The sequence below is a fragment of the Orycteropus afer genome, unplaced genomic scaffold, assembly GCF_000298275.1.
Source record: "Orycteropus afer afer isolate SDZICR_OR568_19922 unplaced genomic scaffold, OryAfe1.0 scaffold00184, whole genome shotgun sequence".
Classification (NCBI taxonomy): domain Eukaryota; kingdom Metazoa; phylum Chordata; class Mammalia; order Tubulidentata; family Orycteropodidae; genus Orycteropus; species Orycteropus afer.
The window spans coordinates 4,429,895-4,442,253 of NW_006921771.1; the positions used below are offsets into that span (position 1 = coordinate 4,429,895).

The 12,359-nt window shown below is 37.2% G+C and overlaps 1 protein-coding gene across 1 annotated transcript in view; it reads right to left on the reverse strand.

Annotated features, from left to right (window-relative positions):
- Positions 1 to 12,359, reverse strand: part of SLC9C1 (solute carrier family 9 member C1) — a 173,010-nt gene that overhangs the window by 10,675 nt on the left and 149,976 nt on the right. Inside the window, exons 20-22 of the mRNA XM_007947443.1 lie at positions 9,307 to 9,432; positions 8,108 to 8,206; positions 7,456 to 7,629 (exon numbers count right to left, since the gene is read on the reverse strand). Of these exons, the coding sequence (XP_007945634.1) occupies positions 7,456 to 7,629; positions 8,108 to 8,206; positions 9,307 to 9,432 (399 nt within the window). The remainder of the gene's footprint in view (positions 1 to 7,455; positions 7,630 to 8,107; positions 8,207 to 9,306; positions 9,433 to 12,359) is intronic.

The following is a 12,359-nucleotide window of genomic DNA, read 5'->3' on the forward strand; positions in this document are numbered from 1 at the left end:
CACCAACCACTCCTCAGAAGGAAGGTTGGGCGATCTACTTCCACAGTGATACTGTCTTGGAAACCCAAGGAGGGGTCGCTATGAGTCGAGTCCAACTTGATAGCACATAACAACAACAACAACAACATTGTTGATGATACATTGTGGAGATTTCAGATTCTGTTATCTTCATCTAAAAAATGTTGAATTTTTTTTTTTTTTTCAATAGTGGGCATTTCATTTACTGTCCAATTACTTTGTGTTTGTGCAGGCTGGGTTTTATGGTTTGGTTAGGTAAATCAGTGGAAGATCATAGATATTTTCCAAGCCTGTGTAACTTGGTGATACTAAACCTCCAAACTCTGTCTCCATTGTGGATCTTGATCCTGTCAGGGCTTATTGTTAGGTTTTGTTAGGGTGGGTGGATCTGGAGCAGGCCTTACTCTAGGTCATGGTCCTTATTCCTACAGCTTATTCTTTCAGGTCTGTCAGTTTAGGTGTTAAAAGTTCTCTTCTTTCTGGCAGGATTGAACCTTTGAAGTCCTGAATGCCTGGCAATTCTTGACCTCTAATATTCCCATTCCATTCTTAACAATCTGCTTAGTCTAGATTTGTCCCATCCTGAGTAGCCCAGCCCTTAGTGAAGGACTTGTAGAGAGAATCAGCAAACAGATTCCTAGAATCTCCTTCTGTGCAACTCCTTCTCCTAGAATCTGCTTTGTAGATTCCAGCTTCCTCTGCTGTCCCAACATACAGTTTTCTCCTTCTCAGCTCGCAGGATTACCATAAGTTGTTTAGATGCTTGCTTCCTGAATCATAGTTGGGAAATTGGCCTAAGCAGAGTCAGGCTGGATATGGAGCTTACTTTGTGAGCTTCTTTTCTTTCAAGGATTTCAGACTTATACTTGCTATTTTCCAGTGACTGAAAACATTTGTCTCATATATTTTGTCAAATTTTATGATTGTTTATGGTGTGTGTGTTAGTCTGCTACTAGCACCTTCATCATAACCAGATGCAGAAGGCTATTTTTATTAGAATTCTAGATATCATATGTTTGCTTGTAAATATTTCCATAAGCATCTCTAATTGATAAAGATGTTTTCAAAATATAACCATTATGCAATTACCATATTTAATAAAAATAAAAATAGTATCATTTTTGTATCATCTAATAGTCTACTCATGTTGAAATTTGTCTAATTGTCTCAAAAAAGATCTCTTTACAGTTGTTTTGCTCATATTGGAAAGTTGATTTTAGTTAGTACATCTCTTAAGTCCCCTTTTTAACAGTTTATCTTGCCTCCTTATTCCTCCTACTTTTATACCATTGATTTTTTTGGAAACCAAGTCATTTGTCATATGTACCATAGAATGTCATACAGTCTAGATTTAGCTAATTATTTCCCTCAACTTCAATTAATTTGTTTTTCTCCTTTCTGTGTTCCCCATAAACTGTTAGATCTAGAGGCTTGCAGAGCTTCATGTTTTCTCTTTTCTTTTTCAAGAACATTTCATAGGTGGTGCTGGTGATTCTACATGTAATAGTTGGGGTTGTGTGTCAACTTGGCTGGACTACAATTCTAAGTGGTTTAAGCAGTGGTGATGTGGTTATTCCCATGATGAGATCAGATGTATATGCTTTAGCAGCCAATCCATTGAAAGGGAGTTTCCCTAAGGGTGTGGCCTGCTTTCAATACATATATGGACATCGTGGGAAAAAGAGAGAACCTGGTGTGCATCTGGATCTTGTGCTGCCTACAACTGTCCATGAGGAAACAATCACTATTTTGCCTGTGATCTTGGATTCCTCATCCACCAAGTCAACAGCCAGTATACTGCCTGCCAAACTTGACCTCATTGGCCCCTGCAGCTGCATGAGTCAGAAAAAGGCTTCAGTTTGATGTTTGATTCAGGAACTTGCCCTTTTCAGTCTCTATAACTGTGAGAGCCATTTTCCTAAGATAAATTTCTCTCTCCATATATAAGCTTTACTGGTTTTGCTTCTCTAGAGAACCCAGCCTAACACATTTGGTACCAGGAGTTGGGTCTAGAGAGACAAAATTATAAGGATAAGTTTTGTAAATTGGTTCTCACCAATTCTCCTTTGGTTCTCCAATTTGATTAATTGTAAAGGCACTGGTGACTCTGCCTCCATTATTAAAGAGAGCCTTGCTAATCTGTGGTGTGAGGTGGCAACATTAATATGCAAAATATCACCACTAATAGATCAAGGATGTTTGAGAAGTGAGGCTCTGGGTGACAGTATGTTTGATATTTTTCTGCAATTTTGTCAGCATAAGGAGTATAAGGAACCTGATTGGCTGGTCCTCCTTTTGCTACACAAAGTGGTGAAAGAGCAAGATGAGTTCAGGGCTGCTAAGGCACACCTCAATAATAATCTCAGTGTTTCCAGCTGCACCCTGAAAGAAAACCTTATTTCTTCTAGTAACAGAGCTGTTATTGCAAAAACCAAACCCAGAGTCTTATTGTAAGGGTGGCTGAATTACAATGCCAATTGAATTGCCAACCCAGAATGGAGTCTGAAGTTAAGGAGAGGGCACTGATTTGGAAAAAATGGGATCCTGAAACCTGGGATGGAGACATATGGGCAGACAGTCAGGAAAATGAGGACATGGAGCCTGTAAATTCTGTTGTATCCCTCCTGCCAACAACGTCATCTCTCACATCTGAAGAGATTAATGTAAAACCATCATCCCTTCCACCTTACATGGCATGGTAGATGCCATGTAAGACATTGATGAATGTTCTCAGGAACTGGCCCAACAACCCATTGATGCTGATAGACCTATAACCAAACTTAAGTCCAAGTGAGCCCTAAAAGGTGAAATACAAAGTGTGACCAAAGAAGTGATACACTATGACCAAAGAGATCTACTTGATTTTACTAACATGTACAGACAGAAACTTAGAGAATATGTCTGAAATACAGGAGATTCTTTAGGATGTCTCTTAGTACTACCATGGCCTGTGATTAAAGTCAATGGAAAACTACAGCTACCCAATTCTGATATGACTACTAATGGCCCAGACCCTTCAGGAATGAAGATTTGGGTCACCCCACCAGGTAAAGAACTATGACCAGCTGAGGGGCTTGCTGAGGGCAAGGGAAATACGGAATGGGTGGTGGAAGGAGGTAGTTTTGAATATCAGCTACAACCATGTAACCAATTGCAGAAATGAGGACTGTGATTGTTACATTTCTTCATTGTGTGTGTGCATCAAATATTTTTATTTTCTTCAGTTATGAACTAGAAAATGTAAATAGTGTTAATGCATGTTTAGTTGTATGTGTGTTAGTGTATCATGTTAGGTGCAAATATAATTTTATAACTGTTCTTATTCAGAGATTATACTAAGGAGATGCACACAACTGCCAAGTTGACAAGGGGTGGATTGTGATAGTTGGGGTTGTGTGTCAACTTGGCTGGACCAGGATTCTGAGTGCTGATGTGGTTATGCCCATGATAAGATCAGATGTATATGTTTTGAGCAGCCAATCCATTGAAACAGTGTTTCCCTAGGGGTGTGGTGTGCTTCCAATATATATATATGTTGTTGTTGTTATTTGCCATCGAGTCAGCCCCGACTCATAGCGACCCCTCCTTGGGTTTCCGAGGCAGTATCACTACGGAAGTAGGAATGCCCAACCTTCCTTCCAAGGAGTGGCTGGTGGGTTTGAACCACCAGCCTTCTGGTTAGCAGTCAAGTGCCTTAGGCACTATGCTACCAGAGCTCCTAATATATATATATATATACATCTTGGGAAAAAGAAAGAACCTTCTGTGGATCTGGATCCTGTTGTGCTGCTTACAACTGTCTGTGAGCAAACAATCACCATTCTTCCTGATGATCTTGGATTTCTCATCCACCAACTCAACAGCTGGTACACTGCCTGCCAACTTTGGGCTCATCAGTCCCTGCAATTGTGTGAGTCAGGAAAAGACTCCAGTTTGATATTTGATCCAGGAACTTGGAGTTGTCAGCTTCTATAACTATGGGTGCCATTTTCCTAAGTTAAATTTCTCTTTCTATATAAGTTTTACTGGTTTTGTTTCTCTAGAGAACCCAGCCTAACACACCACATCATGTGGCACATGGTGCCTGGCTGTCACACTTTTAGTGATGCTAAGATTGATGGGTGGTATCAGCCTGTTCTCTTCATTATAAATTTTACCATTAACATTCCAGTTAGTAGTTTTAGCATCAATTAATTATTATGGCTTCAATACATTATTTAATTAGCAATGGTAAACCAAAAATTTTCTAATTCTCTTATTCTGCATTTATTAGCTGAAATTCTGTAGAGAGAACTTACCCTCATCTTTTTTTTTTTTTTTGTTACCTTGAAAAAGTTCAAAGAGAAAAGGCAAGAAAAAATGTTTAAGTATCTCCATTTATTAAAAAATCTGCTTTTAGAGTAATAAGTTTATAGCCTAGTAACCTCCATGGAAGTTAAAAAATGGATATCATCATCAACTTATGAATATGATGAGCTTCAATTATTTGCATTCATTATGCTTTTTGATGTTTAAATTAGGCTAGTGGGAATCCCTGGTACTCTAAGGATTTCATCCTCAATCAAGTTGGGCAGATCCATCTATTTTAATCAATTTTTCATTAATTATTCCTAAGTCTCTGACTCCACCACTCATCTGTCAGTTTGTCATACTATAGTGTCTTGTGTGTTGCTGTGAGGCTGGAGGCCATGCCACTGGTATTTCAAATACCAGCAGGGTCACCCATGGTGGACAGGTTTCAGTGGAGCTTCCAGACTAAGACAGACTTGGAAGAAGGAAGAGACCATCCACTTCTCAAAGAATTGGTCAGTGAACACCTTATGAATAACAGTGAAACACTGTCTGATATATTACTGGAAAACTTTCTGAATAACCCTGAAACATTGTCTGATATAGTCCCAGAATATGAGCCCTGCAGGTAGGAAGGCATTCAGAATTTGACTGGAGAAGAGCTGCCTCCTCAGAGGAGAGCTGAACTTAATGATGTGGATGGAGTAAAGCATTTGGTACCTCCGTTTGCTGATGTGACATGACTCAAAATGGGAAGAAACAGCTGCAAACATCCATCAATAATTGGGTCATGGGATATATAAAGTGAATCTAGGAAAATTGGTAGTTGTCAAAAATGAAATGGAATGCATCAAGATCAACATCCTGGGCATCAGTGAGCTGAAATGGACTGATTTTGGCCATTTTTAATCAGACAGCTATGTGATCTACTATGCCAGGAATGACAAATTGAAGAGGAATAGTGTGGCTATCATCATCACAAACAATGTTTCAAGACATCTCCTGAAGTACAAAGCTGTCAGTGATAAGATAATATCCATACACTTACAAGGGAGACCAGTTAATGCTACTATTATTCAAATTTATGCACCAACCACCAAAGCCAAAGATGAGGAAATTAAAGATTCTTACCAACTTCTGCAGTCTGAAATTGACCAAACATGCAATTAAGACGTACTGATTATCACTGGTGACTGGAATGCAAAAGTTGGAAACAAAGAATAATCACTGGAAAATATGCAAATACCTCATTTTAATAACACAAATGATGTCTATACACATGGTTTTGCCAGATGGAGTACACAGGAATCAGATCAACTACACTCACAGAAAGAGGTGATGGAGAAGCTCAATATCTTCAGTCAAAACAAGACCAGGAGCATTAACTCTTCTTCAGTCTTCATTGTTCATTGTCCAGCTCTCACATGCATATGAGGTGATTGAAAATACCAGGGCTTGGGTTAGGTGCACCTTAGTGTTCAAGGAGACATATTTGCTCTTCAGCACTTTAAAGAGGTCTTTCGCAGCAGATTTGCCCAGTGCAATACATAAACTGATGTCTTGACTGCTGTTTCCATTGATGTGGATTGTGGAACCAGGTAATATGAAATTTTTAACATCTTCAATCTTTTCTCCATTTACTGTGATGCTGCTTATCAGTCTTGTTGTGAGGATTTTCATTTTCTTTATGTTGAGATGTAATCCATACTGCAGACTGAAGTCATTAATCTTTATCAGTAAGTGCTTCAAGTCATCCTCACTTTCAGCAAGCAAAGTTATGTCATTTGCATATCACAGGTTTTAATGAGTCTTCCTCCAGTCCTCATGTCACTTTCTTCTTCATATGGTCCAGCTGCTTGGATTATTTACTCATCATACAAATTGAATAAGTATGGTAAAAGGATACAACCCTGACACATGACCTTCCTGATTTTAAATTATGCAGTATTCCCTTATTCTGTTCGGATGACAGCTTCCTCAGGTTCCTGATAAGCAAAATCAGATGTTCTGGAATTCACATTCTTCTCAATGTTATCCATAATTTGTTATGATCCATACAATCAGATGCTTTTGCATAGTCAGTCAAACACAAGTAAACATCTTTCTGGTATTCTTTGCTTTCTGCCAAGATCCATCTGACATCACCAATGATCTCCCTTGTTCCACATCCTCTTCTGAATTCAATTTGCATTTCTTTAACTTCTCTGTCAATATGCTGCTGCAACCATTTTTCAATTATCTTCAGCAAGATTTTACTTGCATGTGATATTAATGATATTGTTGATGCTTTTGAGTTGTGTTGTTAGCAAAGAATACTGAAAGTACCATGGATTGGTAAAAGAACTAACAAATCTGTCTTGGAAGAAGTGCAGCTGGAATGTTCCTTGGAAGCAAGAATGGCCAGACTTTGTCTCACCTATTTTGGTCATGGTGTCAGAAGGGGCCATTCCCTAAAGGATATCATGTTTGCTAAAGTGGAGGGTCTCTCTGGTAGCATAGTGCCTAAGACATTTGACTGCTAACCAGAGGCTGGCGGTTCAAACCCACCAGCCACTCCTTGGAAGGAAGGTTGGGCAATTCTATTCTGTAGTGGTTGCTGTGAATCGGGGCTGACTTGACAGCACATAACAACAACAACAACAACAAAGTGGAGGGTCAACAAAAGAGGGGAAGGCCCTCAACAAGGTGGATGGACACAGTAGCTGCAATGGTGGGCTCAGGCATAGCAAGAATCGTGAGGCTGGCACACGACCAGACAGTGTTTCATTCTGTTGTACACAGAGTCGTTATGAGTAGGAGCCAGCCCTATGACACCTACCAACAACAACAGGTCTCTGACTTTTTCCTTCTTCCATACCTTATAAATTATGTTTTCATACATTACATAGCCAATCTAATTTCCCCATTAAAAAAAGAAGTCATATAACCAATATAGTAAGTTAATTTGCAAAAGCTATTTTATCTTTGCTGGTATAATTCTATAACAAGTATAATTCTATAACAAATCTTCATTTTTATTATTTCTATTTTTTAAAAAGTCAATTCTCATTGGACTATAAATATGTACTAAGTGCAGAAGCAACCATAAATCTGATGCTGGATATTTAACAAGAAATGATAGTAAAATATAGGGTGATATTTTCTGACCTCCACTACAGTTTTGCAGGTGGCAGAATATTGCATGGGTTCATTTGTTAAGCAGTTTAACTCTCCTATTATTTCCCCAGTGAACACATAGTCTGGGTAGGTTGTTTGAAAATCTTTCTTCTCTGAGTCACTGAGTATTTGGTCATTACCTGAACCTGGCTTTGAACTTTGAAACTGTTCAAGAAAAAAGAAAGAAAAATACATACATCAGTTGACTTGTCTTACTAAAATTATCTAGTTTATTTCCTTTTGGTTTTAAAATTTCTAATATATACACACTGTTTGAAAATATTACTTCTACCTTTGTAAGTAAATTTATTAAATTAGCAATTACTTAGAAACAAAACAAACAAAGCACTCTTTAATACCCTGATCTTCCCAATTCTTCTTACTTAGCCAAACTCTACCCACTTAGAATCGTTAAACCTCCAGTGCAGATAAATAGAAATTATGCAATGATTCATATTGATTTCTCAATCTTGAAAGAAAAATCCTTTGGTAGTCTATTATTATGAGAAAGTATAACTAAAAATGTGGATAAGTGCAATTTGAAATATAGTTACTGTCCTAACTGAATAAAGCTATTAATTTTCAAGTTTATACAATTTTAAACTGATGTTCAGAAGTATATTTGTAAATAAATCTTCCTTACCTTTACCACTCCGGAAATAATTATATAGATGCCTTTGGGCTCTTCACCCTGTTCAAATATATCATTTCCACAATCATATGTTATAAATGTGACTCTGTTCTAGAAAAAAAAAAATCCACCAAATATGTAAGCTGTAAATAATATTTTAGCAATATTCGGGGATGCTGATGTTCACTTTAAATATTTTTCTTACATTTTTAAAGTAAATTATCATTCAGCAAGATCTTCTGAGATATATTAGTAGCAAAATTTAAAGAGAAAATTGGAATTACGAAAGCAAAGAGAGGAAGGTGGTCATTTACAGATGGGTGGAATTTCAGATGGAGTATTTATACATGGGTTCAAAAAGAAATAATCCAGAAATAAGAACCTTTGCCCTCAAGTCAATTCCAGCTCATGGCAACCCACTGTGTGTCAGAGTAGAACTCTGCTCCATAGGGTTTTCAGTGGCTGAATTTTTCGGAATCAGATCTTCAGGCCTTTTCTTCCAAGGTGCCTCTGGATGGACTCAAACTTTCAGTTAGCAACCAAGTAACTGTTGGTACTGTGTTGGCAACTTAGCCCTCCAGGCTGGAGGCCTTGGGTTCAGTTCCTAACCAAGATGTGTACTTCATGCACAATCACCACCCATCTATCACTGGGGGCTTGGATGTTGCTATGGTGCTGAACAGGTTTTAGTGGAGCTTCTAGACTAAGATAGACTAGAAGGAAAGGCCTAGGAATCTTCTTCCGAAGATCAGACATTGAAAATCCTATGAAATCACAGTGGTCTGATCTACAACAAATCCTGGATGTCTGAATGAATGAAAAGGTATCAATAAACACTTCTTCAGCATGGTGAGGATGTTTCCATAGGAGCAATAAGCAGGGAAGTTTGAAAACAAGTGGAAATATAGGTCATTTCAAGAAAAGTAAATTGTATCCACAAAGGAATAGAATTAAGAAACAATGCAAAGTATAGCTACAGTATAAGGGGTATGTGATGAATGGGACACAGAAGGTAAAAGTCAAGAGGTAGGCAGGAGGCAGAATGTGGAAAGACTTTGCACATTATTCGAAGGGATTCTGATTTTATCCTACAGGCAATAAGAAATACTTAAAGAATTTTAAACTGGACAGTATCATGTTGAACCTTTACTTTTAAAAAGATCATTTGTGGGTATATTGAAGTTAGTATTAGTGGGAAATAAAAATGTTACCTGAATGAAGTCTATATGATCTCGGTCTTTATCTAGCCATGAAATATGATAAAGTGCTTCTTCAATAGAAAGAGACTTGATCGTTGGTTGAAAATCAAGCAGCTCTCTTTTTCTGGCCACGATTAACTAAGACCACAATATTTAAGAAAGGAGATGAACCAAACTGCTGTTCATAGAATGTTTGAAATAATTCTCACTTTGTGCTATTTCTTATTCTTAATTTTCTGATTTTTTTTTTGTTGTTGTTATTTTTGTTGTTCTTCCAAAGAAATCAACTTCTCCCCTCTGACAGCATTTATTTTCTATATCCTTATGTTATCATTAAGGATCTCTGGTGGTGTAGTAGTTAAGGCATTTGGCTGCTAACCAAAAGGTCAATGGCTCAAACCCACCAGCCACTCTGTGGGAAAAAGGTGAGGCAGGCTGCTTCTGTAAAGATTTACAGGCTTGGAAAGTGTTTTGGTTATTTCTTGCCGCTCTAATAGAAAATAACACATGTGCATAGCTTTAACAACAGGGACCTACTCTCTTACAGTTTTGGAGGCTAAAAGTCTGAAGTCAAAGTGCCAAGCTCTAGGGGCTGGGTGAAAGCCCCTTGACTTTGGGCTTCAGCTCTGCCTCTTGCTCCCAGTCCACTGGAGCTAGAAGTGTCTCTTCACTCAGGCAGCTGATGACAGCAGAGGCTGGCAAACCCAAGATTGACAAGTAGAAAGGCACATCCCAATATCACCAAGCAACACAACAAGCCATTAATTCAAGTCCAGAGACAGTCCCAAGATCACTAGGAAACATGGTAGGTTGTTAAATGAAGACTCAGCTACATGTAGGGCTCAAGTGTGCGATAAAGCTTCAGACCATTCCCCAAGTTTCTGTTTATATACTGGAAACAGACCATATCCCTAAAGCAGCCACTTAGTTGCTCCAGTAGATTGCACCATGGAGTTGATTACCAGTCTCACCATGGGGAATAACCACATCCAGCTGCCCAGCCACTCAACACCAGGCCCAGCCAAGTTGACACATAACCTTAACTACCACAGAAACCCAATGGGAGTTGCTATGAGTTGGAATCAACTCACTGAAACGACAGTGAGTTGAATTGTATGTTACCATTATTCTCAAGTCATAGATTAAGCTTTTTAAAGTAAATTTTTGAAGTATAGAATACACATAAAAAAGTGTGCAAATATCCATTCTAAGAACACTTAAAAGGGAAAACATCTGTGTAACCAACATTCAGATCAACAAATTAACTATTCAGTGCACCCCTGAATCTTCCTTGATGTTTTCATTCAGTCATTGTCCCTCCAAAGATAATCACTACCCTGATTTCTGTCACCAGTTTAGCTTTGTCTGATTTTGAGCTTGATATTCATGAAATCAAAGAGTATGTATTTGTTTATGTTGGTTTCATTTCCTCAACACTATTTTTCTGAGATTAATCTATGATGCTCCAGGGAGCAAAAGTTTATTCAATTTCATTGTTGAATAACATTATGTTGTGGGAATATACATGAATTTTAATTTAGCTACTGTTGATGGGCCTTTGGGTTGTTTTGGTTTTGGACTGTTATGGCTGGTTGGTATAGAGCCAGAAGTCTAATTGCTTGGTTATAGGACATGCATATGCTCAGCTTTAGTGGATGCTACAATTTTCCAAACTGGTTATATCCATTTATGCTTTTACTTTAATATAGGAGAGAGTTCCAGTTGTTGCATCTTGCAGCCTACAATTGGTACTGTTACTTTCTTTCTTTTTTTTTTTTTTTTCAATTTCTGTATTATAGTAGTCATGCATCTGGTATTTCATTTTGGTTTTAGTTTACACTAAGCTGCAACAATTATATGTGGCACTTTTTCTTATGTGTATTGGACATTTTAATATCTTTTGTGAAGTGCCTGTTTACATCTTTTGCCTATTTAAAAATAAAATGTTCTTACTGATTTTTAAGAGTTTTTTTTTATATATTCAGAATATTAATCCTTTATTGGACATATTTATTTTGCAAATATCCTCTCTCTCTTTACAGATTGTCTTAACATTCTCTTATTTTTTAAAAATATAAAGAGTTCTTACTTTTAATATTATTTAAATCCAATAGTGTGTCCTGTTTGAGAAATCTTTGCATACCCCAATATCAAGAAAATTCTGTGATTTTTTAAACTTTATTGTTTTCTATTTTATAATTATGTCTACAATCCATCGGGAATTAACTTTTTGTGTGTGGTATGAGGTTAGCGTAGCATTTGACTGCTAACCAAAAGCCTGGTGGTTAAAACCCACCAGCCACTTCTCGAAAGGAAGACTGGGCAAGCTATATCCACAGAGATACCGCCTTGGAAACCCAAGGAGGGGCCATTATGAGTTGAATTTGATTTGACGGCAGTTTTTATTATTATTATTTTTTAAATGAGGTAAGTGTATTCATAAATGAAATAGGTGCAAGAACTCCACAAAGAAAACCATAAATATTATTGAAATAACATTGAAACTTAATTAAATGAAGCGATATCATGTTAGCAGATTGAATCAATATTGTGCAGTTGTCATTGTTTTCCAAATTGATGTATAGGCTTAATGTATCCTAGAAATTCCAGTAAGTTATTTAGCGAAAATTGACTGGCTGATTCTAAAATTTATTTGGAAATACAAAATGGCATAATAGTAAAAACAATCTTGAAGACCAAAGGTGAAAGATGCACACTATCAAATATGAAGACTTATTAAGTTTCAATAATTAAGGGTGTGTGAAAGTAAATAGAACAATGGAATAAAATGGGGTCCAGAAACTCAACCACACAAACATAATTTATGACAAAGACTTCACAGGGTGCAAAGGGGGAGAGTCTTTTCCATAAATAATGGTGGATCAAATGCTTATGTACATGGGGGAAAAACGAATTTATCCTAGCACTTCCATATAAGCCATTTTAAGTTGCACTGCTACTGTTCATTATTTTTATTTCCTACAAGGTAAACTTTTCTCAGAATCAAGTTTGTCAGTCTTGGCTTTCTAACTCTAGAATTCTAAGTCTTTTTTTTTTTTTTTTTT